General features: G+C 37.0%; 1 protein-coding gene across 4 annotated transcripts in view; it reads right to left on the reverse strand.

The window, feature by feature from the left end:
- The window catches only part of AFG1L (AFG1 like ATPase), a 234,783-nt gene that overhangs the window by 33,097 nt on the left and 176,864 nt on the right, over nt 1-24,822 (reverse strand). For all 4 annotated transcript variants that reach the window (XR_009354512.1, XM_059176936.1, XM_059176935.1 and 1 more), the window contains 2 exons: nt 5,156-5,226; nt 4,799-4,899 (listed from right to left, as the gene is read on the reverse strand). Coding sequence is in view for 3 of the 4 variants with exons in the window: in XM_059176936.1 (XP_059032919.1) it covers nt 4,799-4,899; nt 5,156-5,226 (172 nt within the window). In the remaining variant the exon portion in view is untranslated. The remainder of the gene's footprint in view (nt 1-4,798; nt 4,900-5,155; nt 5,227-24,822) is intronic.

The following is a 24,822-nucleotide window of genomic DNA, read 5'->3' on the forward strand; positions in this document are numbered from 1 at the left end:
AGCCGAAGGCAGATGGTTTAACCCACTGAGCCACCCAGGTGCACCAATAAATAAAATCTTTTTTAAAAAAGGATTCATGGATTTTAATAATAGTATGTCAAAAATACACTGATACTGTCTCAGATTCTACACTGTGACTAAGAGTTTAAAATCTACTTCTTGTCAAATTTTTTTTTTTAATTTAAATAAGACTTTTAAAGGATAGTTTCAGGTTTACAGAAAAATTGAAAAGATAGTACAGAAAAATTGAAAAGATAGTACACTTCCAGATCCAATTTCCCCTATTATTAACACCTTATGTCAGCATGGCATATTTGTTACAATTAATAAACCAATATTGATATATACTATTAGCTGAAGTCCCTATTTGGTTCAGATTTCCTTACTTTTTTAAAAATATTTTTTAATAAACATATAATTTATTATTAGCCCCAGGGGTACAGGTCTGTGAATCGCCAGGTTTACACACTTCCCAGCACTCACCATAGCTCCTTACTTTTAATCTAAGGTCCTTTTTCTGTTCCAGGATCCCATTAAAGATACCATATTACCTTTTAGTCATTATGGCTCTTAGGCTCCCCTCTGCTGTGACAGTTTCTCATAACTTTCCTTATTTTTTAAGATCCTGACAGTTTTGGAGAGTACTGGCCCGTTATTCTACAAAAGAATATCCCTCAGCTAGAATTTGCCTAATGCCTTTCTCATGATTAGACTGGAATTATGGGTAGTGGGAGACAGACCACAGAGGTCAAATGCTATTTTCCTCACATCATATAAAGGGCATAGCTACCAACATGAGTCACTGATGTTGATATGAATGTTGGTCACACTTGTTTGGTATGGTGTTTATCAGGTTTCTCTAACAGAAAGTTACTCTTCCCCCTCCCTTCCCATACTGTGCTCTTTGGAAGGAAGTTCTTATTGAATTTTCATGTAGCATCAAAAAAGAACACCCACAATTATCTGATAAGGCTATTAAAATATTTGAGACCAGATTTTCTTCTATACTTCAATCAACACAACATATCATAATAGACTGAATGCTGAAGCAGAAAGGAGGATGTCCCTATCTTCTATTAAGCCAGATGTTAAAGAGATTTACAAAAAATATAATGTCACTCTTCTTTTTTTTTAAATTTTATTTATTTATTTGACAGAGATCACAAGTAGGCAGAGAGGGAGGCAGAGAGAGAAGAAGGGAAGCAGACTCCCTGGAGAGCCCGATGCCGGGGCTCGATCCCAGGACCCTGGGATCATGACCTGAGCAAAGGCAGAGGTGTAACCCACTGAGCCACCCAGGTGCCCCTAATGTCACTCTTCTTGATGAATTATTTTCACTTTGGAAAATATTTTTCTCAAAAGTGATATTTATGCTAATTTGATAGGATGAATAGAATGGGTTTTGTCATTGTTATTTTAAATCGATTATAAATACTTAAAAAATTTTCTCAGTTTTAATTTCTAATACATAGAGTAAATATTAAGAGGGATAACCTACCTAAACAAAAGCTATTTGGGTTCCTCAATAATTTTTAAGAGTGTGAAGGGGTTCTGAAACCAAACAGTTTGAGAACCACTTGCTTTAGGGTTAAGCTTTTGTAGACCAAAAATGAAAGAACACTGTTCAAAGAAAGTGAGCCAAAACCGAATTCTAAAGGCTTAATGAGTAAACTGACTATACCTAAATTTTCCTTATTGAAAATTGTAATTTTTACACCTGCAGAAAATTGTTTCCTCAACTGATAACTGTGCTCACAAGTAACTATTTGCAACAGTAGTTTGTTATTTGTGTCTTAAAAATAATGACAGGTAGCCAGGTGTGTTTGTAAAAAGTCTAAGCAGAGAAATGTATCAGTTGATGCATATGCATGGATATACACACATGTTCACTGTCAACTTCTTGTTTATTAGTTTTTTTCTTCTTCGGTTATTAGTATTCAAGGAATAGAGATCCATCAGATACATGTTTTGGTTTGGCCTTAATTTTTTTCCATTAATATTGATTATATCAAAATAGTTCATATGTGCTAGACATAACTGTATCTAACAGTATCTCTTGGGGAATTGTTAAAAAAACATTTTGCTTCTCCATCTCTATTTTATGCTTTATTTCTTTTCATGTATTCCAAATGAAACCACCAGTTGGGAACTACTTCTGGTTTGTGTCCCGTGCTTGGTACACTCTCAGTCAATACTAAAGGATGAATAGCTTTTATCTCTACTATTTGGCCAAGAGTCAAGGCTGATGGTGTCTGGATGCCAACAGTGGTGATTAGCATCAGGGAATAAGGGCATTAATCACCAGAACTGAGGCAGCCCAGGAATCTCCCTGGCCCTTCACCTTCCCAGCAGCAAAACCATGCCTGCAGCATTGCCGATCTGTGTGTGCCAGTTTCCCAAATACGCTGAGCTTGGGCAACACCATGTCCAAATAAGGCAGTGGGCCTGGCTAAAGCATAGGGGACAGGTATGGCAGAAGCGAAATGAAGAAGAGTTTAGTAGACAGTGGGTCAGATCCTTACAGGGAGGATGTGAATCCAATGTCAAAAATTATTCCTAAATCTTACTGTCCTCTCTTTTCATCCTCACAGTCCTCATTAACCCTTAAGTTAAACATTCATAACCTTGGTGTTGAAAGACATCTTGAGAGTTATCTTATCCACCTGTTCAACCAGCCCTGAATCCTCCCTACAAACTCTAGTCTTTTAGCTGCCTTGCAATGCCAATTTGCAGGATGCAGTTAGAATGGCGTGAGAAGGAATTCAGGACATATGCCTTTAAATGTAAAATTTCAACACACATATCTGGACCCAGCCTGCTTCACATGGGCCCCGAGAATTATATAAAAAGGGTAGAATAAAAATCTTTTGATTGACCTATACCATAATTTGATTTAAAAAGGTAAAATAGGGGCGCCTGGGTGGCTCAGTGGGTTAAAGCCTCTGCCTTCGGCTCAGGTCATGATCTCAGGGTCCTGGGATCGAGCCCCGCATAGGGCTCTCTGCTCAGCAGGGAGCCTGCTTCCCCCTTCCCTCTCTCTGCCTGCCTCTCTGCCTACTTGTGATCTCTGTCTGTCAAATAAATAAATAAAATCTTTAAAAAAAAAAAAAAAGGTAAAATATACACTAGCAACCTTTTGCCTGAATTTATTTAATTGTTCTGAAACTTTGTAAATAAAGGAAAAAGAATTCTCTGCAACAATCTTCTTCCCCATCACCTCCCCAGAGTAGACTATGAAGATCTGGGCCCCTGAGTAGTGGTCTTTTCCTAACAGTTAAGTGTCTCCTGAAATAATAAACACATAAAAAATAAAAATACTCAGTGTCTGCTCCAAGAGACCATCTTTGCCCAAGATACAACAGGTCTATCCCTCCCCTTTCCTCACGAGGTCCCCTTCCATGGAAGAAAGAGAAGCTTCATCTTTTCAATACATATGATTTTTCTCAAGTTTATTTCTCAAGCAAAGTAAGTAAAAGCTAAGTGGAAGCCTTAGCAGAATTTTGAATAGAGATGATAGGGTACTGGGACCTTGACGAAACTGACCCCACGGAAATGCGGAGAAGGGTCCATATTACCCAGGATGGCTTTCCCTACTACCAGGGATGACATTTTTGCCCTGTCAGAGGATCTTAGTTGATCTTAAACCTTATCGATCTGAAGTGTTTTATTTCTCTAATAACAACTGCAGACTGGATTCATCTCTCTGGTTTAAAGATTATAAATCTAAACTAGTTCTAAGTAAGTAAGTCATTAGCTTTTGAGAAAAGTACTCACAAAATGGCTGGCAGTTATAAATAAAGACTTTCTCTTCCCTCTCACTGAAAACGATTCTTTTTTAGTTATCTTAAAACCTGAGATAAGTCAGAGACCACTTACAGGACGATTAAGAAATTACACTAAAAGTTATGTTTAATTTGGGTTTGTTTGTCTCAAGATTTACAGTCAATAAATCTGTTGAATATCCACTGAGTAAAGAGAATCCCAGAGCTTTTAAAAGACAGAATTCAGGGCGCCTGGGTGGCTCCCAGTGGGTTAAAGCCTCTGCCTTCAGCTCAGGTCATGATCCCAGGGTCCTGGGATCGAGCTGCACATCAGGCTCTCTGCTCGGCAGGGAGCCTGCTTCTCCCTTTCTCTCTGCCTGCCTCTCTGCCTACTTGTGATCTCGGTCTGTGAAATAAATAAATAAAATCTTAAAAAAAAAAAAAAAAGACAGAATTCATATCAATACTGAATTTGCAACAAGGTCTTTCTCATTTATATGAATGTACACGTTATATAGATTTTTTTCCTCTGTTGAGTATATTATTATATAATACAGATGTCACGGTTACAGAAATTCACTTTGTCGCCCAAATAGATCAGAAATGGCAATCACAGGTGGGCAATGAGTACGAGGGCTAGAAATTCTCTCACGTCGCACTTTCTTGGATCATGGTAGCATTACTTCGTTTTCCTTGTCCCACATACTAACCTCCCCCCAGTTCAAAAAAACTTAATTCTCTTCTGTATGACTTTCACAAAACATCCCTCAAACTGGTTTCTGTTCTGCTTCCAGCAACAGTTGACAGTCCTCTCTGTATTTCCAGTTTTGCTTTAGCATCCTTCTAAGTGCAAATTTCGAGCCAAGGCCCATAAAAGGCACATGACATATACGGACGAGTATTTCCCTTCATGAGACTGTAAAATGAGTTCCGAGTCTGTGAACAGTCTTTTAAAATGTGAAACAGGCAGAGAGGAAAATATGAAGTATTTTAACATGTGAAAAGGCCAATGAGTCTGGACGTGTCTGGATACTTACTCTCTCACACAGCTCTTCAAATGTGCAGTCGGCAACAGTTCCACAGGCTTTATTCAGCCGCAGCTCTCTGCCTTGCACTTTTAGAATCCTTGGTCTAGTTACTATGGGAACATGAACAAAGACTCAATCTTGTCTGGATAATTACTATAAAATTCATCTCTTACAGATAGGAAATGCATAGCTTGATGAATAATAGCACATGATTCAACACATAAATTAGACAAAATGCTGATACAATGACTGCCACTTGAGCGTGGCATCAACCCATATACAGCAATGGAACTTATTAATTGGTCAGTGGAGATTGGGCATTGTGTTCTAAATGTATTCTCTTTCAAGAGAAATTAACTTACGTACAATCATTTTGTTTCTGAGCCAGCTCATCAAACAACTTATCCATGACAGCCTCCACATCAGCTTCACTTGTGCTACAGTGAAAAGAATAATAGAATATGAAATTAATAACACTTGAAGCCAACATCAAACAGCTGCCTGAGCCTGCTTAGCTTTTTGCCCATAAAAAAAGAGAACAGGATGTTATGCTCTAAATACAAACATTAGATTTAGAATACACTTAAAAGCAGAGAATATTAACTCTCAGGTAGATGATTCGGCCTTATTTGCATACACTGAAAGACTTCTGTGCTTCTGGCTGTTTCCAGTAATGAGACGATACAGGCAGAGTAAATCCATTAATACTATGTGTACACAATGAGAAGAAAGGCTTCTGGCTCTCTCTTGCATGCAAAACAAGAGCAAATAGACAAGGCAGTCAAGCATCCAGCAAAGTATCCTTTGAAATCTCTACTGAGAGGGTACATGTGAAATTAAATATTGAAGCTGCTTAAAAAAAAAAAAAATCAAGTCAAGCCACTGACTGAGAGGATCAAACATCCAGAATTAAATTACCAGCTTCGAAATACCGAGTTGATCTGCACATCAATAACTTTATCGGACTTGGAGTACAGGGACAATTATAGACCACACAGTTTCTTTCCAAAGTGTCCTTGTCAGAAATTCAGGAAAACTCTCTCCTTCTGCAATGCCTACCACTGCAGCTCCTAAGAAGTTAGCCTCATCAAAGAATCCTTTGTATTCTAATTACAAATCACCATATGGTTTAGGGAACCCACAAATACAAATGTGATAACACTATGCCCTTTCTTCCTATCACTTTTTTTTCAAGAGGGGTTTGTAAATTAACTGTCAATAAAATAAAATAACTGGGAGAAGATATAAATTCTGTTAAAAAAGAACTTCAAATGTAAATGTAAGTTTACTTCAACTCTACATACAAACTTAAAAATGATGACCTGCCAATATGCTTAATTTTTATATACAAATCACTCATATCTAGGGGTGGAAGCTAATAAACTCAATTCTGGACATTCACCTTAATGAAGTCTTTTTGAAAACTAAGATGACAAATCATTTTTTCTTTAAGTTCAAACAAAACCAGACTCATTTCTCCCTTGAGATAATTACCAGGTGGCATGCATTTAACACACAAGCATCTAATTCTTCAAATGTTGTACAGCAAACGCATTTAAAATGCAGGACAGCACACGGTCACTATGAAGGGTTTGGAATTGTCACCTTCCAAGTGATAACCATTCCACCTCAAAGAATCTTAAAAATATCATCTGCAATGGTTAACTTTGCAGGAGAAATGCTATTTGACTTAGGGAAAGCCTTGTATGACATTTGAATAGGGTAGTATTACAATAATAAAATGACACTACAGAAAGTGATCATAGAGACAAAAAACAATTTTTTTAAAAGATTTTATTTATTGGGGCGCCTGGGTGGCTCAGTGGGTTAAAGCCTCTGCCTTCGGCTCAGGTCATGGTCTCAGAGTCCTGGGATCGAGCCCCGCATCGGGCTCTCTGCTCGGCGGGGAGTCTGCTTCCTCCTCTCTCTCTCTGCCTGCCTCTCTGCCTACTTGTAATCTCTGCCTTTCAAATAAATAAAAATAAAATCTTTAAAAAAAAAAAAGATTTTATTTATTTATTTGACAGACAGAGATCACAAGTAGGCAGAGAGACAGGGGAGTGGGGGAGCAGGCTCCCTGCTGAGCAGAGCCCAACTCAGGGCTCTATCCCAGGACCCTGAGATCATGACCTGAGCTGAAGGCAGAGGCTTTAACCCACTGAGCCACCCAGGCACCCTAGACAAAAAACAATTTTAAAGGTATAAAGAAATCACACAAGCCAATGTAAATGTCAGGGCCCATACCAAGCACATGTATGTTTCTGTGGCTTCGTCAATATTATTCTTGGGAATTTATTTGAAATTGTCTCCACCTTGTAATGGTGGTATAAACACACACGACTATTGGAGAACCAAAGGTACTAAAAAATTTTTTTTTAATAATTTTTTATTTTTTTTAATAAACATAATTTTTTTTATCCCCAAAGGTACTAAAATTTTTAAGGGATATAAAACAGAAGGAGCAAAGCCAGCCACCCAGGTTATCTGCTGGCTTTCAGAAAGTTAACTTCTCCTTCGGATAGGCATGTTACCCAACAGAGGGGGAGAAATGAATTCTGAAAAATAACCAAGACAGAACACAGTTATATTTCTAAAAGCATATTTGGTGAACAAACAAAAGCTTACAAACATCCTCAATGGTGATTTCTCCTTTACACTGTGCTCTAATATACTATAAAATTAAAATGTGGCTCACAAGACTTCAGTCAGGCCACACCTTCTACATTATCTATGTAATTACTATATATGATTTCACTTATAGTGAGATTATATGTGAAATGGCCTAATTATTTTACTATAGTAAAAAATTCTAAATGGGGCCTCTGGGTGGTTCAGTCGATCTAGCATCTGACTGGGTTTTGGCTCAGGTCATGATCTCAGGATCATGAGTTTGAGCCCCATGTGGAGCTCTACACCTAGCATGGAGTCTGCTTAAGATTCTCTTTCTTGGGATGCCTGGGTGGCTCAGTCACTTAAGCGGCTGCCTTCGGCTTAGGTCATGATCCCAGTGTCCTGGGATCGAGTCCCACATTGGGCTCCCTGCATGGCCAAGAGGCCGGCTTCTCCCTTGGCCTCTGCCTGCCACTCTGCCTGCCTGTGTACTCTCCCGCTGGCAAATAAATAAAAAAATAAAATCTTAAAAAAAAAAAAAGATTCTCTTTCTCTCTTCCTCTGCCCCTCTACCAGTGCACACACTCTCTCTCTCTCAAAAAGAAATAGATAAATAAATAAAATTCTATTAAATTATCATAAAAAGTTACCTAGAAGTTACAAGATACAAAATAAAATTTTTTTACTGGTGTTAAATGGACTAAAAAGAAATATTTGCAAAAGTAGTTCATGTAACTTACAACTGAACAGTCTGTTATCCATCTAAGCCAAACTGTACTTGACCTCTGGAGTAAGTTCTATTGACCAGTTGAAGGGCAGAAACCTCAGCTTCATATTGTCTTAAAAGTGGGAGGGGTTAGTATGTGTCTTGATTTTATTAACTATATCTCTGTATTGACATGAGAGATGGGAATGCTGTGAAAGAAATTCTTACAAGAAATGAACTTATTCATAATCCCTTAACCGATACTTCACAAGAAAACACTAGACTTTTCACACTCTACTCAGACAGATTTCCCTACTTAAGGGGACGCATCAATCAGAGCTCATGAACTTTTCTGAAGGATGAGAATTAGGAAAGTGAAAGGAGAAATTAAAATTTACCTGTCCATATTAGCTTAAAAGATTCAGATTTTTACTTATTATCCAGGAGTGTATCTGGTTTAAACATCTTTGAGTATGTTTTGTAATTTTACTTGAAAATGTAGATGATTCTGAACGATTTCCCTGTGTCACACAGGGAATAACAAAAAGCTGTATTAAATAAGCAACTAGTATGCAACAGTTCACCTATATCACCCCACCTTCCCATGCAGTATTTGCTATTATCCCATTTTTACAGAAGAGAAAACCGAAACTCAGAGAATTAAGCCCTCACTTATCTAAGATCTGAACATAGAAAAATTTTAAATTGCTGTACAACAAAGTATTATAAATAAAATATATAGGCATTTCAAACAGTAGCAACATGTATGGCATTTATTATCAATGTATTAAGAATTAATACAACTTTAATAACACAAATAGAAAAGCTGACAAAGGTTCTGAAAAGAAAAACTGTATTTAAAAATAGCTCGATGAAAAAAAAATAAAATAAAAATAGCTTGATGGTCAAGAAGCCATCATGTAAAACCATTCATTCACTAGTGATAACAAATGCAAAGTAAAATCATGCAATACTATTCCTTTATCTAAACTGGCAGAGATAAGGAAAATCTAGACCAAGGGTACTTAAGGGGAAAACAGACCCTCTTCACATACTACTGGGAGGAGTATAAAATCGGTACAAGATTTCAGGGCAACCGAATAATATGTAACAAAAACATTAAAAACATGCATACCACATCACCCAGTTGTTCCGCTCATAAGGATTTCACCTATGGAAATAACAATGGTTAACAACTACAAGGATGTTCCCTGTGACACTTCTAACATCAAAAAGTGAGAAAAAAAAAAAAAAACCCTAATGTCCCACAATGGGGACTAAGAAGTACATTTGAATATACTCACACAATGAAACATTATGCAGTTTTTGAGTATGACTCCTTCCTCTTGTCCTGGAACTGCAGTTAAGGTCCAAAGTTGATGGCTAGAAATGCTTAGTGGCCCCAAGTTTCTAAAGAGAACCACCAGTGTGCCACTAATGGCTGGATCCAGACTCCTGCCCCCGTGGTTAAATCATGAAGAGAACCAGCCCTATTCCAAATGCTACCCCTCCTCCTTCACCAGCCCCTCCTCTTTACCACACCACACTGTCTTTATAAAAGGAGAAGAGGAATCAGGAATCTTTTTATGTCTAGTATCTGTGATAAGAGCCTTTCTCTCCCCTTCTTTCCCTTAGGACTTTTTCTTCAGGTTGACTTCTAGTTCCATAGTGTCGTGGTCAGAAAAGATGCATGGTATGACTTCAACCTTTCTGAAATTTTTGAGGCTTGTTTTGTGACCTAATATGTGATCTACTCTGGAGAATGTTCCACGAGCACTTGAAAAGAATGCGTATCTGCTGTTTTAGGAAGGAATGTCCCGAATATATCTATTAGATTCATCTGATCCAGGGTGTCATTTGAAGCCACTGTTTCCTTGTTGATTTTATGTTTAGATGGTCTGTATATTGACGTAAGTACCTTCCCCTTAGGAGAGAAGACGGTGATTTACCTTCCCCCAAAGACAAGTGATGGGAGGGGAGGGTTCTCTATACAAGTCACCTGGAAAGATTAGGGGAGTCTGAAAAAAAAAAAAAGAATCTGGCATTGTTGTCTTTAATTGGATGAGTAGAACCTTGGTAGATTGAGAAATCAGAAGGTGGGAGGTGGGGTGCTAAGCCAACATGAAGCAAGTCAGTTCTCACTAAAAATCCTCCAAAGATTTAGCACTGCTAGATATACTTGAAGTTACACGTGAGGGGGGACGGGCTGGAAATGGGGGGATCACTGGAAAATAAGATGAAGGCAGTTCTTTTGATGCCCTCCCTTTACCTGGACAGCAAGAGTCCTGAACACCTCCCCCACTCCAGCTGAAACTGTTAAGTTCATCATCTGGGTCCATTTTAACAATGAAGAAAAAGGGGAGAGACACCATACTGAAATCCTACATGTTAAATAGTGAAACCAACAGTCCCTCCCTCTTCAGTACCCAGAATCCTACCAGCCAAAGTTCTACTGTAGGAAGTAGAAAGATTGAAGGAAACACTCTGGAGGACACTGAATAGCCAAAAGAAAGACTTGCAGATACTGACATCTGGGATCTCTCCAATGGAAAATCTGACCTGTCACACCATCTACCACCCTCCAGTGAAGCCTACCCATCAGCAAACCCTATCCATGAACATGGAACATCTAATCAGCTTTTTAATGCTTCAATCTTGTGAATGGACAACCAAGTAAATTCTAGGAATTTAAGGAAATCCCATAAGATATAAAATAAGGATGAAAAGAGATAGAAAAAAGAGGATCTTGGAGGAAAGAAGGACAAATACACTCTAATACACCTAAAGAGAAGAAGATATTACATGCATAAACAAAGAAGGATGTTATAAACTAAAAGAACAACTAGTGCGTAAGAGAGAGCTCTAAATATGACTGTTAAATAAATTCAGGAAAAGAATTAGAAGAAAAAGTTGAAGTAATCTTTCAGAAAATAGAACAAAAAGAACAAAAACTAGAAAACAGAAGGGAAAATAGAAGAATGAGAAAATACATCCAGAAGGTCCAATATCTAACCAGGAGAAGCTCCAAAGACTATTGAGGGGAAAAAAAAAAGGAGCAGCAATGAAAAAATTAAATTCTAAGATTAATTAATTAAATTAATTAGATTAATTAATTTAATTCTAAAATTAATTTTTCTAAGTTTCCTAGAACTGAAGAGCATGAATGTCTAAAGTGGAGTCCAGTGGACACCCACAACAAAAAATGGGTGAAAAGGTTCCATTCCAAGGCATATTAGCAGGAAACTTAAGAAACCAGGAATAAAGAAAGAATATCCTAAAACCTGCAAGAGGAATAACAGGTAAAATATAAAAAGGTCAAGAAACTGATTTGTATCCATACTCATGAAACTTTGCAGCTGAAATAATGGAAGCAGAAAGAGAACGGTAAGTGTCTAAATTTTCTAAAGGGAAGTATTGTCAAACTAACCATGCCAGGTCAAACTATCAAACAAGCAAAATAAAGACATTTTTGGGCAGGCGAATTCTCAGAAAAAGCTATTTCCCATCCAGCCTTCTTCATAAGATACTAGGTAGGCTGGGCTCTCTCAGAACAGGGAGAAGAAGTGTTCTTGGTCTAGCAGGACCTAATAAGCTCTACCCTCTCCCCCATGGTCCTCCGGCCTATAGCAGCTATTACGTCCAGACAAAATACAAAAACAGGTGACCTGAAGGCACTGGGCAATGAACAGAACTGAAGAGAGTGGACACTTGAGAGAAGGGAAAAGCATGGGGTGAATTACCCATTTTACAGCTTCCAGACTGAAGACAATCAAGTCAGGACTGCTCAGGGCAACTCCAACTCCAACAGAAAACCTGCAGTCCTGGCTTGAAGAACCAGAGGCCAGCTGAGGGTAACCACACAGGTGGGAAATCCAGAGGAATCCCCACAATTGTTTCCAAAGTCCCGGAAGATACTAATCTTGAAAATTCCTGAAATCACAAGTTATTCTGTATATCACAATACTAATAAACAGTGAATCATTTTTCCGTTACAGGGTTATACTAAAAGCTTCAGCAGTTTTCTATGAAAAAAAAGGCATAAAAATAAATTCATGGCTTATCACTATTACAAATCAATATACTATGACATATATTTCTATATTATGTATATTGTGATCTATTTCAATAACATAAAAATGATCTCGAGATACAGACTTTTGATAGTAGTAAATATTTAAAGGAAACATTAACACAAAATAAATGCAAGATAAGATTATTTTAAAATTTAAGTACCTCCAATATTTAATATAGAAAAGTTATTTTTCAAATTAAAGGTTTTTAAAACACACAGTGTAAATATCATATCTGATAGTCCTGATCTCTGCTGGTTGACAGCTATTCCATATACAGGAAAATGTCATTTGGCACTGACATTGATCAAATCATTAAGAGTGTATCCAAAATCATTTTCAAGTTGGGCATTAGGGTACATACTGCTTAATATAAACTCATTTCCCTTATTAACATGTGTCTGGCTTTGTTTACTCACTATTATCTACCCAAAGGCTCGATCCTCAAAGACAGTCTCACTGGGGATTTGGACTTCACCTATGAATTTTGGGGGAATATAATTCAGTCCTTAATAATGAGCCTTTTGGGGCCTGGGTAGCGGCTCAGTGGGTTAAGGCCTCTGCCTTCGACTCAGATCATGATCCCAGGGTCCTGGGATAGAGCCCCACATTGGGCTCTCTGCTCAGCGGGGAGTCTGCTTCCCACCACCCCCTGCCGCGCCTCTCTGTCTGCCTCTCTGCCTGCCTCTCTGCCTACTTGTGATCTCTGTCAAATAAATAAACAAAATTTAAAAAAAAATAACGAGCCTTTGCGTAGTTTACAATTCAGGGTTACTATGCATAGGGCTATGTGAACATCCTAGCACATGCCTTTTAGTAAACTTTTGTATACATGTCTATTGGGTGTATAACTAGGAGCCAAATTACTGCTCATAGGGTATACCAACGTTCAGCTTAGTAAATACTGCCAAACAATTTTCCAAAGTGGTGGTAGCAGTTTACTCTCTTACCGGCATGTACAAAAAGTTCTACTTGTTCCACATCCTTGCCTACACTTCCTTTTTCCATTTCTTCCATTTTAGTAATTTTAGTGGACAAATTATGAATGATTTTAAGGTTGATTGTCTCAAATTATTTTTAGAAATGCGTGGGGCACAAAAATACAATTATAATATAATTAACACAACAGTTAATCCAAAAGCATTTTCTTAGTAAGATGTCATTATGATATACATAAATTTTAAAAAAAAATCTTAAAAACACTAAGATCTCTGGACTTTTTTAAGTAGGAAATTTCAAGAACATAACATTATTGCAAAATTTTCAGCTGGAGAGAATGACTTTAACCTCAAAATAGGAAAAGAACTTAAAAATGGAGGAAAAACAGGAGTAATGGGAATGAGTCTACGACTCTAGGGCCCTACTAGTCAGTTTTCCAGGTTAACAATCTAAAAAGGCAGAAACATTACCTTATACTAAAAATCTACACTCAAAAATACAACCATGCCTGTGAAGCTCCAAAGGAGGACCAGGGTCAGATTTTTAAAGAAAATCAGATTTTTAAAGAAAAATCAAGTGTTTGGGACACAAGACCCACAGCTGGCAACAGGCATATTCAGAAAAGAAAGGTACAGAAAACACTCAAGGATATCAATCACACAAAATACAAACAGCGATTAAAATTAGACCCAAGTTATAAACATAATTTAAAATTATTCCCGCCTAACTAGAAGTCAAGAGCAGTTGCAGGGAAAAGCTGCAGCCTAAAGACGGCGCTAAATTAAATGGGGTTTTTTTTCAGTGTAGAAGGGAAGCTAAATTCAGAGCTTTCTTTCAGGGCTACAAGAATATCACGTCACATAGCGAGGAAAAAAATGTTCTGTTCAGCGTTGTGTAATTCAATGTTAACCACAACGTGGTGTATCTTAAGAAAGAGTGCCTTGGGGAGCATCAGTATGATCAGGAGAAAATACAGGAATTAAGCTCAGAGGCTATGAACTGTAGCCCCTTGCCTCTAGGAGAACAGAAACATAAGCTCCTACAATGGAGTAGGGATAAAGAATTTAAGTGACTTCCTTCAATTCTGGGTCATTACTCCACCAGTGCGATGCTACTGTGTGGCAGTGTTCGGGGCGGATAAAATGTGAAACAGAAAATCTGCCCACCGATAATCAAAAGTAAGAGAATTAAAGTCATTTCTGAAGAAAAAGCAAAGTCGCTCTTTCCAAATGGTTTTTGTTCGGGGGATGGAGGGGATGGAGTCCAAGCGGAGTGCACACTATTTTTCTTTGTTCTGTAATGCCCTGGTAAAATACACCCATTTCACTGCTTCTGTCTCTTTTTGCTAAGCTCAGAAACTGCAGTGGACAGGCAGGTTTCTATTTTCTGTTAAGTAGTACCACTGTGTCTTTAAGTCAGAAAAGCCCTGGAATCAACCACCGTTTTGTTGCCAGGAAATTTGGCATCAACTCCTACAGGAAACCTGTGAGTACAGTACACTGGATTAAAAGCCTGATTGCTTTTGGAAGTATGAGAATCATGCTTTATTTCTCCATATTAAATTAGTAAACAGAGAGGAAAGTAATCAGTCTTTCCAATTTTAAGAAAATTTCTATAGCTGAAATCAGGCACTCAACACAAAACTTAGACGGAGAAATAGAACATGTCAAAAAAAGACCTTATTATTGTTGGATCATTTGAAATTCTCAACAAAAATCCCCAAAGAAGTGGAGGTTTCTAGAAGAGGGTCACACATGAATTTAAATGGAAATTAATTTCTTCAAGAACCTCCCACTTCATTAGGATTGACTCAGAGGAACAGAATGCTACCCACACTTTGCCCCTTTATCCCCTTTTTAAAATCAACAGCTTGTTAGGGTATCAACAAGTAGAATAGGGTTGGCTTTCCTTGGTCCCTCTCTCTCCATGTTCTCTATTCCAGAGAGCCAAAGTTGATTCAACGAGGGAGAAATTTCCCCTTCCTCTTAGAGTTCTTGTGCCAAACTGCCCTGGCAGGGAGCCTTCTCACTCTACTGATTCCTTGTGCATTCATGCTGTACAGCTCTTTGTGCTCTTACCAAACATAATCTGGGGCTGGAGGCAGGTCTAAGATTAAGTTGGTTTATATTTGCCTTAATATAAAACAGACTTGGTTGCATTTCAAATCCTGTAGGTTTGTTTTACATAACGGAATCAGTTGTTAGAATGGATTTGGTCCTACTATTTATCTTCTCAATCATTCAAAGGCTTAATTGACTGCTCAGAGATCTATTTCAATCTCTAAATTTCCCACCGTTCTCAGTCACCTGGAGAGTAACTTACCTGGTTCCATTAATCTTGACCTGTGTATAATGCAGAAAGTGGGACCTAGCACCTTTTGCTCTCAAATTCCAGACCTTCACTCCCTCTTTTCAGCCCCAAACTCCATATAAAATTTCTACCGAATCTAAATATAGCATTTCCACCCCCCACCTAATAAGTCAGTGGTGGAACAAGCAGAATTACAACTTGGTAGATACAATAATATTTCCTTTTCATAAACTTTAAGAAAAGCTAGAATGGACTGAAAATTATGAAAATAAATAAATAAAAATGAGAAGGAGGCTAGAGAGTAAGAAGCTCTGACTCCTTGTCAGAAGAAGAGAATTGTCCCATCCACCTTGGAAAGAGAGGCCAACGGAGTTTTAATGGTTAAAAAAGTACACAGCAAGGAACTAAAGACCTTGGGCACTTGCCAGATCAGCTTTTATAATGTTGAAGATTGACCTTTATTTATAAATTTATAAATGACCTTTATTTCAAATGTGATCTATTTGAAGATTAAATAAAAGATAAAAAGAATTCTAAGGAAATCTAAAAACTTTATTCTGTACTTTTATATGTATAAGCACACATATCATTTACTCACGTACATATTGGGTATTAGCTTATTTACACCCTATTAGATTATTAGAGCCGTGCTGCTGAATACTTTGTCAGTGTGTTCAGCGGGAAATGGCGGGCCAGCTCTATTCTGGTCCTTGTCTGGCCTGCTGGAAATCAACACTGTGATATGCTATTGTCAAATGACTGTTCGATAAAGGAATGGAAGATAAAAGGTCTGCTGAGCTGACTGATGGAGTCTGAGAGTAAAGTTCATACAAGATGAACTTCTTTGGCTGCTCTTATGAATTCTTAGGCAGTATTTCAAACAGCTTCAAACTCTTGAAGTTATTAATTCAGTACTCCCTAAGTTAATACAAGATTAATAAAGTTTTTAATGTGCACCTGAATTAGGTCAAATATACAATTTTGTGATTTTTAACAGACATGATAAACAGTCTACCCAACTCTGCCCTACAAGATATAAAGAGAAAGTTGTTGTTTATTAATGTAAAATAGTAAGTTTGTAATGTCACAGTGCCTTACTCATTCATAAACTATCAATAGGCGTTCTTATAAGAAAGATACTGTGCATCTGCTTTTGAGAACCAACTATACTTTTCCACCATAGAGCCCAGGGTGCTTGTGGCTCAGTCAACAGGTAAGCATCTGCCTTTGGCTCAGGTCAGGACCCCAGGGTCCTGGGATCCAGCTCTGCATGAGGCTCCCTGCTCAGTGGGAAGTCTGTGTCTTCCTCTGCCTCTCACCCTGCTATCTTATGCTCTCTCTTATTCTCTCTTGGTCTCAAAGAAATAACTAAAATCTTTAAAAAAAAAAAAAAAAAAGCAGAGGTTGTTTGACTGAATAAAAAAGCAAGCTCCAACAATACATTGTTCATAGGAGATATCCTTCAGGTTCCAAGATACAACTAGGTTGAAAGTAAAGGACAAGAAGAAAGACATATTAACGCAAATAGCAACCACTACTAACATCAGACAATACAGACTTTAATATAAAAAATGTGATTAGAGATTAAAAGGGACATTTCATAATGATAAAGTTTCAATCCATCAGGATAATACAGCAATTACATACATAGGCCCCTAACAACAGAGTCCCAAAATACATGAGGCAAAAACTGACATAAATGAAGACAGAAACAATAACAGTTGGAGACTTCAATATCCAACTCTTTCTTATGATTTTATTTTTAAGTAATCTCTATACCCAAAGTGGGGTTTGAACTTACACCCCAAAGATCAAGAGTCGCATGGTCTGCCAACTGAGGCAGCCTGGTACCCCCCAGCTTTCAGTAAGGCTAAACAACTAAAACTTGGTCTATACACTAACTAGAAGTAACAGACATCTATATAAATGCTCCACCCAATAAGAGCAGAATACACATTATTCTCAAGTATACATGGAACATTCTCTTTTCTTTTTTCTCTTTTTTTAAAAGATTTTATTTTTATTTATTTATTTGACAGACAGAGATCACAAGTAGGCAGAGAGTCAGGCAGAGAGAGAGGAAAAGGAAGCAGGCTCCCCTGCCGAGCAGAGAGCCTGATGCAGGACTCGATCCCAGGACCCTGAGATCATGACTTGAGCTGAAGGCAGAGGCTTAACCCACTGAGCCACCCAGGTGCTCATGGAACATTCTCAAGGAAAGATCATATCTTGGGGTCATAAAGCAAGCCTTAATAATTAAAAAGGATTAAATTATATGAAGTCTGTTCTTAATCACAATGGAGTGAAGTTAGAAATTAATACCAGAAAGGAAAAAGAAACATTAAAAAAAAAAAGAAATTAATACCAGAAAGGTATTTTGGAAATTCACAAACATGAAAATTAAACATACTCCTAAACAACCAATAGGTAAAAGAAAGAAAACAAAAGAAAATTAGAAAATATTTTCAGGTAGCAAAAATGAAGACACAACAAACCAAAACTTATTGGACACAGTTAAAGTAGTGCTTAGAAGAAAATGTATAACTTTGAATACCTACATTTAAAAAAAGAAGAAGAAAGGGAGTCCGAGTGGCTCAGTTGGTTAAGCAACTACCTTTGACTCAGGTTATGATCCTGGAGTCCTAGGATCAAGTCCCGCATTGGGCTCCCAGCTCTGCGGGGAGTCTGCTTCTCCCTCTGACCTCTTCCTCTCATGTTCCCTCTCACTCTCTTTCTCTCGCTCTCAAATAAATAAATTAATTGATTAAATTTAAAAGGAAGAAAAATCTCAAAGCAGTAACCTAGCCTTCTACCATCAGATTCTGTACAAAGAAGAAAAACTAACCCTAAAAGAAGTGAAAGGAGGGAAATAATAAAGATTGAAGTGGAAAACAATGAAATAGGGAATAGAAAAATAAAACAGCAAATATTTTTTTTAGAAGTTGGTTCTTCGAAAAAGTGAACAAAATTGACAAATCTTTACCTAGACAGACAAAGAAAGAGTGAAGACACAATTATCAAAATCAGGAATGGCAGTGAGAATATTATAAATATAAAAGATTATAAGGGAATACAATTAACAATTATATACCAGCAAATTAGATCTCCTAAATGAAATGGACAAGCTCCTAGAAAGATACAAACTACCAAGAAAATCTAAATAGAAGAGGGAACACTCTCCATTTCATTCTATTAAGTAAGAATTACCTTGATAGTAAAACCTGACAATGACATGAAATCTCTCATGACTATAAACACAAAAACCCTTAACAAAAGAATAGAAAATGAAATCAAGCAACATATTAAAAGGATTATATACCATGACCAAATGGGATTTATCCCAGAAATAACTTAAAATCCAAAAATTTATTAATGAAATATACCTTATCAATAGAATGAACCAGAAAAACATGATCATCTCAATAGACACAGAAAATGCACTTGTCCAAATCCATCACCCTTTCATGATAAAAATACTCAGTAACTAACAATAGAAGAGAAAGTCCAATATAATAAAGGGCATCTGTGAAAAACCCAGAGGTAACATCATAATTGATGGTTAAAGAATAAAGTCTTCCCTACTTAAGGTCAGAAACAAGACAAGGGTGTCCATTCTATAAAGGAATATACCATTTCTATTTAGCATTGTACCAGATGTTCTATGCAAGGAAATCAGACAAGGAAAGTATAAAAAGCACCCAGATTATGGGGGGGCATCCAGGCTGGAAAGGAAGGACTAAACTATCTCCGTTTGCAGAAGAAATGATCTTTCTTATATTTAGAAAGACTTAGGAATTAGAAACTATCAGGAACTATAAGAAACTATTAGAACAAATAAACAATGTCAGCAAGGTTGCAGGCTACGAGATCAATGTGCAAAAATGAGTTGCATTTCTACACAGTAGCAATAAAGAAACCAGAATTGAAATCAGAAAAACAATTCCACTTAACACCAGCTTTAAAAAGAATAAAATATTTATGAATAAAATAAACAAAAAGAATTATAAAACTTTATACATTGAAGACTATAAAACACTGTTGAAAGGAATTACAAAAGACCAAAATAAATGAAAAGATAGCTGTTGAGGGTTGAATTGTGTCCTCAAAAATGTTAAACACCTAACCTCCAATATTTGTGAATGTGACCTTATTTTGAAATAGGATCTTTGCAGATATAATCAAGATGAGATCATACTAGTTTAGGATAGTCTCTAATGCAATGACTGGTATCCTTATACGAAGAAGAAATGTAGAAACAAAGACACATAGGGAGAATGGCATATGAAGATAGAGGCAGAGATTGGAGTGATGCACCTATAAGCCGAGGAATCACCAGAAGCTACAGGAGAAGCATGGAACAGATTCTCTTTTAGAGGACCCAGTGGGAACCAACCTGCTAACATCTTGATTTTGGACTGCTAGCCTCAAGAACAATGATAGAACAAGTTTCTGCTATTCCAAGACACTCAGTTTGTGGCACTTTGTATGGTAGCCCTAAGAAACTAGTAAAATACCTCACGTGGATGAATCAGAATGTTTGATACTGTATTTCCCAATGTGATTTACAGATTCAATACAATCCTTATAAAAATTCTAGCTGGCTTTGTGTTGTAGAAATTGACAAGAGGATTGTAATATTCTTATGGAAATTCAAAGGACACAGAATAAGTCAAATAATCTTGGGAAGAAAAAAAAAGAAGACTTCTTGATTTCAAAACTTACTACAAAACTATAGCAATCAAGACAGGATAACACTGACATAAAGGTAGACAAACAGATTGATGGGATATAATTGAGACCAGAAATAAACCCTTATATTTACAGTCAATTAATTTTCAACAATGGTATTGCTATATTTCAATACAGAAAGAATAGTCTTTTGAACAAATGATGCTGGGACTACGAGATAACCACATGCAAAAGAATGAAGATAGACCACTATATCACATCACATAGAAAAATTAACTCAAAATTAATCAAATACCTAAATATAAGAGCTAAAACTGTAAAACTCATAGAGGAAAACATAGGTATAAATATTCACAAGCTTGGATTAGACAATGGTTTCTTAAATAGGACACCAAAAGTATAAATAATGAAAGAAAAAAATAAATTGGACAACATCAAAATCAAAGGACATCATCAACAAAAATAAAAAGATAAACCACAGAATATGGAAAATATACGACAGGGGATCTATATCTAGAATGTATAAAGAACACTTGAGATCCAATAATGACACAATTTTAAAATGGGCGAAGTATCTGAATAGACTTTTCTCCTGAGAAGATACACAATGGTCAACAAGCAAATGAAACAATGCTCAATGTCATTACCCATCAGAGAAATGCAAATGGAAGCCATAATGAGATACCATTTGACATTCGCTAGGATTGTATTTGGGTTGGACTGTTACCCCAAAAAGATATGAAGTCCTAAGTCCCAGCACCTCAACATGTGCCCTTATTTGTAAATAGGGTCTTTATAGATGTAACTGGTAAAGTGGGAGAGCGCTTAATCCCATATGATCAATACCCTTATGAGGAGACGCAGAGCAGGACCATGTGACAATAAAGGCCGGGACTGGATCGACCCATTTGCAAGTCGAGGAACACCACGTACTGACGACAAATAACAGAAACGAGAAGAAGTAAGGGCAAGATTCTCTCTAGAGGTTTCAGAGGAGGCAAGGCCCTGCTGAAAACTTGATTTTGGATTTTTTGCCTCCAGAACTGCAAGTCAATAAATTTCTGGTGTTTTAAGCCACCCAGATCATGGTACTTTGTAACAACAGCTCTAGGAAACTAAGGCTAATAACTGAGGTAAGGACAAGTAATGTCAAAGGTGTGAAGAAACTGGAGCCATCACACACTACTAATGGAGATAGAAAATGGTACAGCTGCTTTGGAAAACAATCTGGAAGTTCTTCAAAAGACTAAATGTAGAACTAACCACACCCAGAAATTTCACTCCTAGGTCTACACAAAAGAAATAAAAATGTAAGTCCACACACACACAAAAAAAACAAAACCCTTGTATACGAATGTTCACAGCAGCATTATTTACAATAGCCAAAAAGCAGAAACAACGCAAATGTCCATCAGCTAATGATTGGACAAACAGAAGTTCTATATTTAACGGGATATAATTTGACAAAAATAATAGGAATCCTAAAAAAATTATGCTAAGTGAAGGAAGGCAATCACAAAGGAACACATCTTACATGATTCCATTGAAATGAAATATTCAGAATGGGTTAATACAGAGAGGAAGAAAGTAGATTAGTGGTTGCCTGGGCCGGTCAGTGATTGGCTGAGTGATAAAAAAAACATTCCACAGTAGACTGGTTCTGGTTGCATAATTCCGTGAATATACTAAAAGTCATTAACTATACACTTTAAACGGGTGAACAATATGGCATGTGAATTCTATTTCAATAAAGCTATTAAAAAATAAGTATAATATTCTTATCACACCTAACAAAGCTACCACTAATTCTTCAATGTCATGACATATGCAGTTAGTGTGTGAATGTTTCTGATTGTTGTTTCATACTGTTTTTATTTTTGCTTTTGTCCTTACAGTTTGTTTGATTCAGGATCTAAGTAAGGTCCACACACAGAAATGGGTTGCTAAGTTCCTTAGGTCTCTTTTAATCTATAGGTTCTCTCTCTTCTTTTATTTGTTCAAGAGGCAAGTTATTTATGTCATTAAAAAAATATGCAGTCTACATTTTGAAGAATATATTCCCGTGATGTTATTCAAAATATTCCATTGCTCTTTAATATTTCCTGTAAATGGATCAAATTCAGGTTCCATTTCTACTGCAATTATTATAGAACTTAAAATGATTAACTAGTTCCATTAAACTGTGATGGTTTTACAAAATGGTGATATTCTAATTCTTTCACTCTTTTTTCATCTGTTATCTAGAAAACATCTATAAAGATAACCATCCCTCATCAACTATTTTGTTATACTAAAAATCAGTTCTTTTAAAACAGGCAGGAAAGATAGATTCTTTTATTTACCTGTTTTCACGATAATGGACTGGAAACTTACACTTCAGATGTGACCATAATGAAGTAACAGGGCCCAGATTTGCCCTCCAACCTTAAATAACTACAAATTATCTAAACTATATGAACATTGTTTTTTCAGACACTAGATCACAGAAAGCACAGGACAGTGATCCCTGAGGGAAAGAAAACAAATGAGATGAGCTTCCAGGCTTCAGAAGAAGAAACCTAATCAGATCCCAGGGGTCTCTGTGTTGAGAAAACAGATTCAGAATTTGGGGAGGCCATGGCAGCTAGTTTTTGCAAGGCAGAATACTGAAGAAAGAGCTACACACCCAAAGACAAAGGTTCCATGATCTGCAAAGGGTCCCTCACAGGTCTTTGAACTGAATACTGATCTGTCCATGCATGAGAAGAAATGACTCAAGGCTGGAGGCGGGCTATGCCACTGGTGAAGCAGAGCAAAGAACAGGAAAATGGATGATTGTAGTTGTCACCAGGAGGCCTGCCATTTGAGTGTCAGAGTGCTCAAAAGTACCCAATGAGAGGACTCTTGGCTTCACTGTCTCCTGTACCGGCAGGCCTCTGGAGTGGGGTGGTAGTAAGGGGGCGGGGAGAGAAGTTGGGCCAAACAAACAAACAACAAAACAGCACTGGAATCACATAGCGTTACTCTTGGAGCTCCTAATGGCCAGAAATAGTTCATATTTCCTCCAGTCATAGTAGATAGCCCTACTAACACATGGAGCATTGAGCAGAGTCCTCAGAAGAGTATTACTTCGCTAGTAGGAGTAATTAACCATAGAATAAAGATTACTCTGGTCCCACTTTACAAAGCTTAGCCTTGAAAGGATACAATTATTTCCAAGTGACTTAACTGTGTCCTAGAACAAAGCCCAAATTCACAATATTTGGCCTTCAATAACAATTAATAGGCATTCAAAGAAGCAGGAGAATATAACTTCTAAAAAGAATAAAAACCTGGGCACCTATGTGGCTCAGTTGGTTAGACATTTGACTCTTGATTTCGGTTCAGGTGGTCATCTCAGGGGCCTGGGATCAAGTCCCATGCTGAGTCTGCACTCAGTGAGGAGTCTGCTTGAGGATATTTTCCCCTCTCCTCTGCCCCTCCTCCCACTTGCATACACTCTCCGAAATAAAATAAATAATCTTTAAAAATAGAAAGGATAAAAATCAATCAATAGGAATAGACCCCAAAATGACATATATGGTAGAATTAGGGGACAAAGACATTGAAACGGTGATTATAAATATTCTCTGTATGTTCACTAAGCTAGAGGAAGGTATGAGGATTTTTTTTTTCCTTAAGATTTTATTTATTTATTTGAGAGAGAGCAAGAGAGAGCAGAGGGAGAAGGACAAGCAGACTCTGGGCTTGATACCAGGATCCCATGAGACCTGAGCCTAAGACAAACCCTTAACCAACTGAGTCGCCCAGGCACCCTAGAAGGTATAAGGATATTAAGAACAGAGAAAGAAGATATAAAGTCTTCTAGAAGTTGAACTTCTAGAAACAAAAACATACCATGTCTGAGATGAACAGTACGTGTGATAAAATTAACAGCAGATTACACACTGCCAAAGAAACTACCCAAAATGAAATAAGACTGAAAAAAAGATTGGGGGAAAAAATGAGCAGAGCATCAGGAAACTGTGAGACAACATACAGAGGTCTCATATAGGTATGACTGGAGTCCCAGAAATTGGAGAGGGGAAGGAGGGACAAAGTATGTTAAGAAATAAGGAATAAAAACTCTCCAAATTCAATTAAAACTATAAATTCATGGATCCAAGAAGTACAACCAACCTTGAAAAAAAGAAACAAACAAACAAAATCACACCAAGGCACATCATAAACAGACAACTTAAAACCAATAACGAAAAAGAAAACTGTAGAAGCAGCTAGTGAAAAGACATCTTATGTAAAGAAGGACAAAGAATGATAGATTTCTCATTAGAAACAATACAAGTCAGAAGATAATCAAACAACAATATTTAAAGTAATGAAAAGGAAAAAAAAATCTGTCAACCACAAATTTTCTAGCCAGCAAAAATGTCTTTCAGAAATAAAAACAAAAGACTTTAGAGACACATGAGACATATAAACGATGAGAACATTCATCACTAGCAGAATACCACAAGAAATGTTAAAGACTTTCAAACGGAAGGAAAATGAAACCGAATGGAAATTTCAAACTATACAACAGAATGAACAGCATAAGAAATAGTTTTCATCTAATGGTATACATATAAATGTAAAAGAACTTTTTCATTTAAAAAAATCTCTAAAAGACTATTGACCATTCAAGCAAAAATAGTAACACCATATTGTGTAGTATCTAACATAAAATACATATA

Source organism: Mustela lutreola, chromosome 6, assembly GCF_030435805.1.
Source record: "Mustela lutreola isolate mMusLut2 chromosome 6, mMusLut2.pri, whole genome shotgun sequence".
Classification (NCBI taxonomy): domain Eukaryota; kingdom Metazoa; phylum Chordata; class Mammalia; order Carnivora; family Mustelidae; genus Mustela; species Mustela lutreola.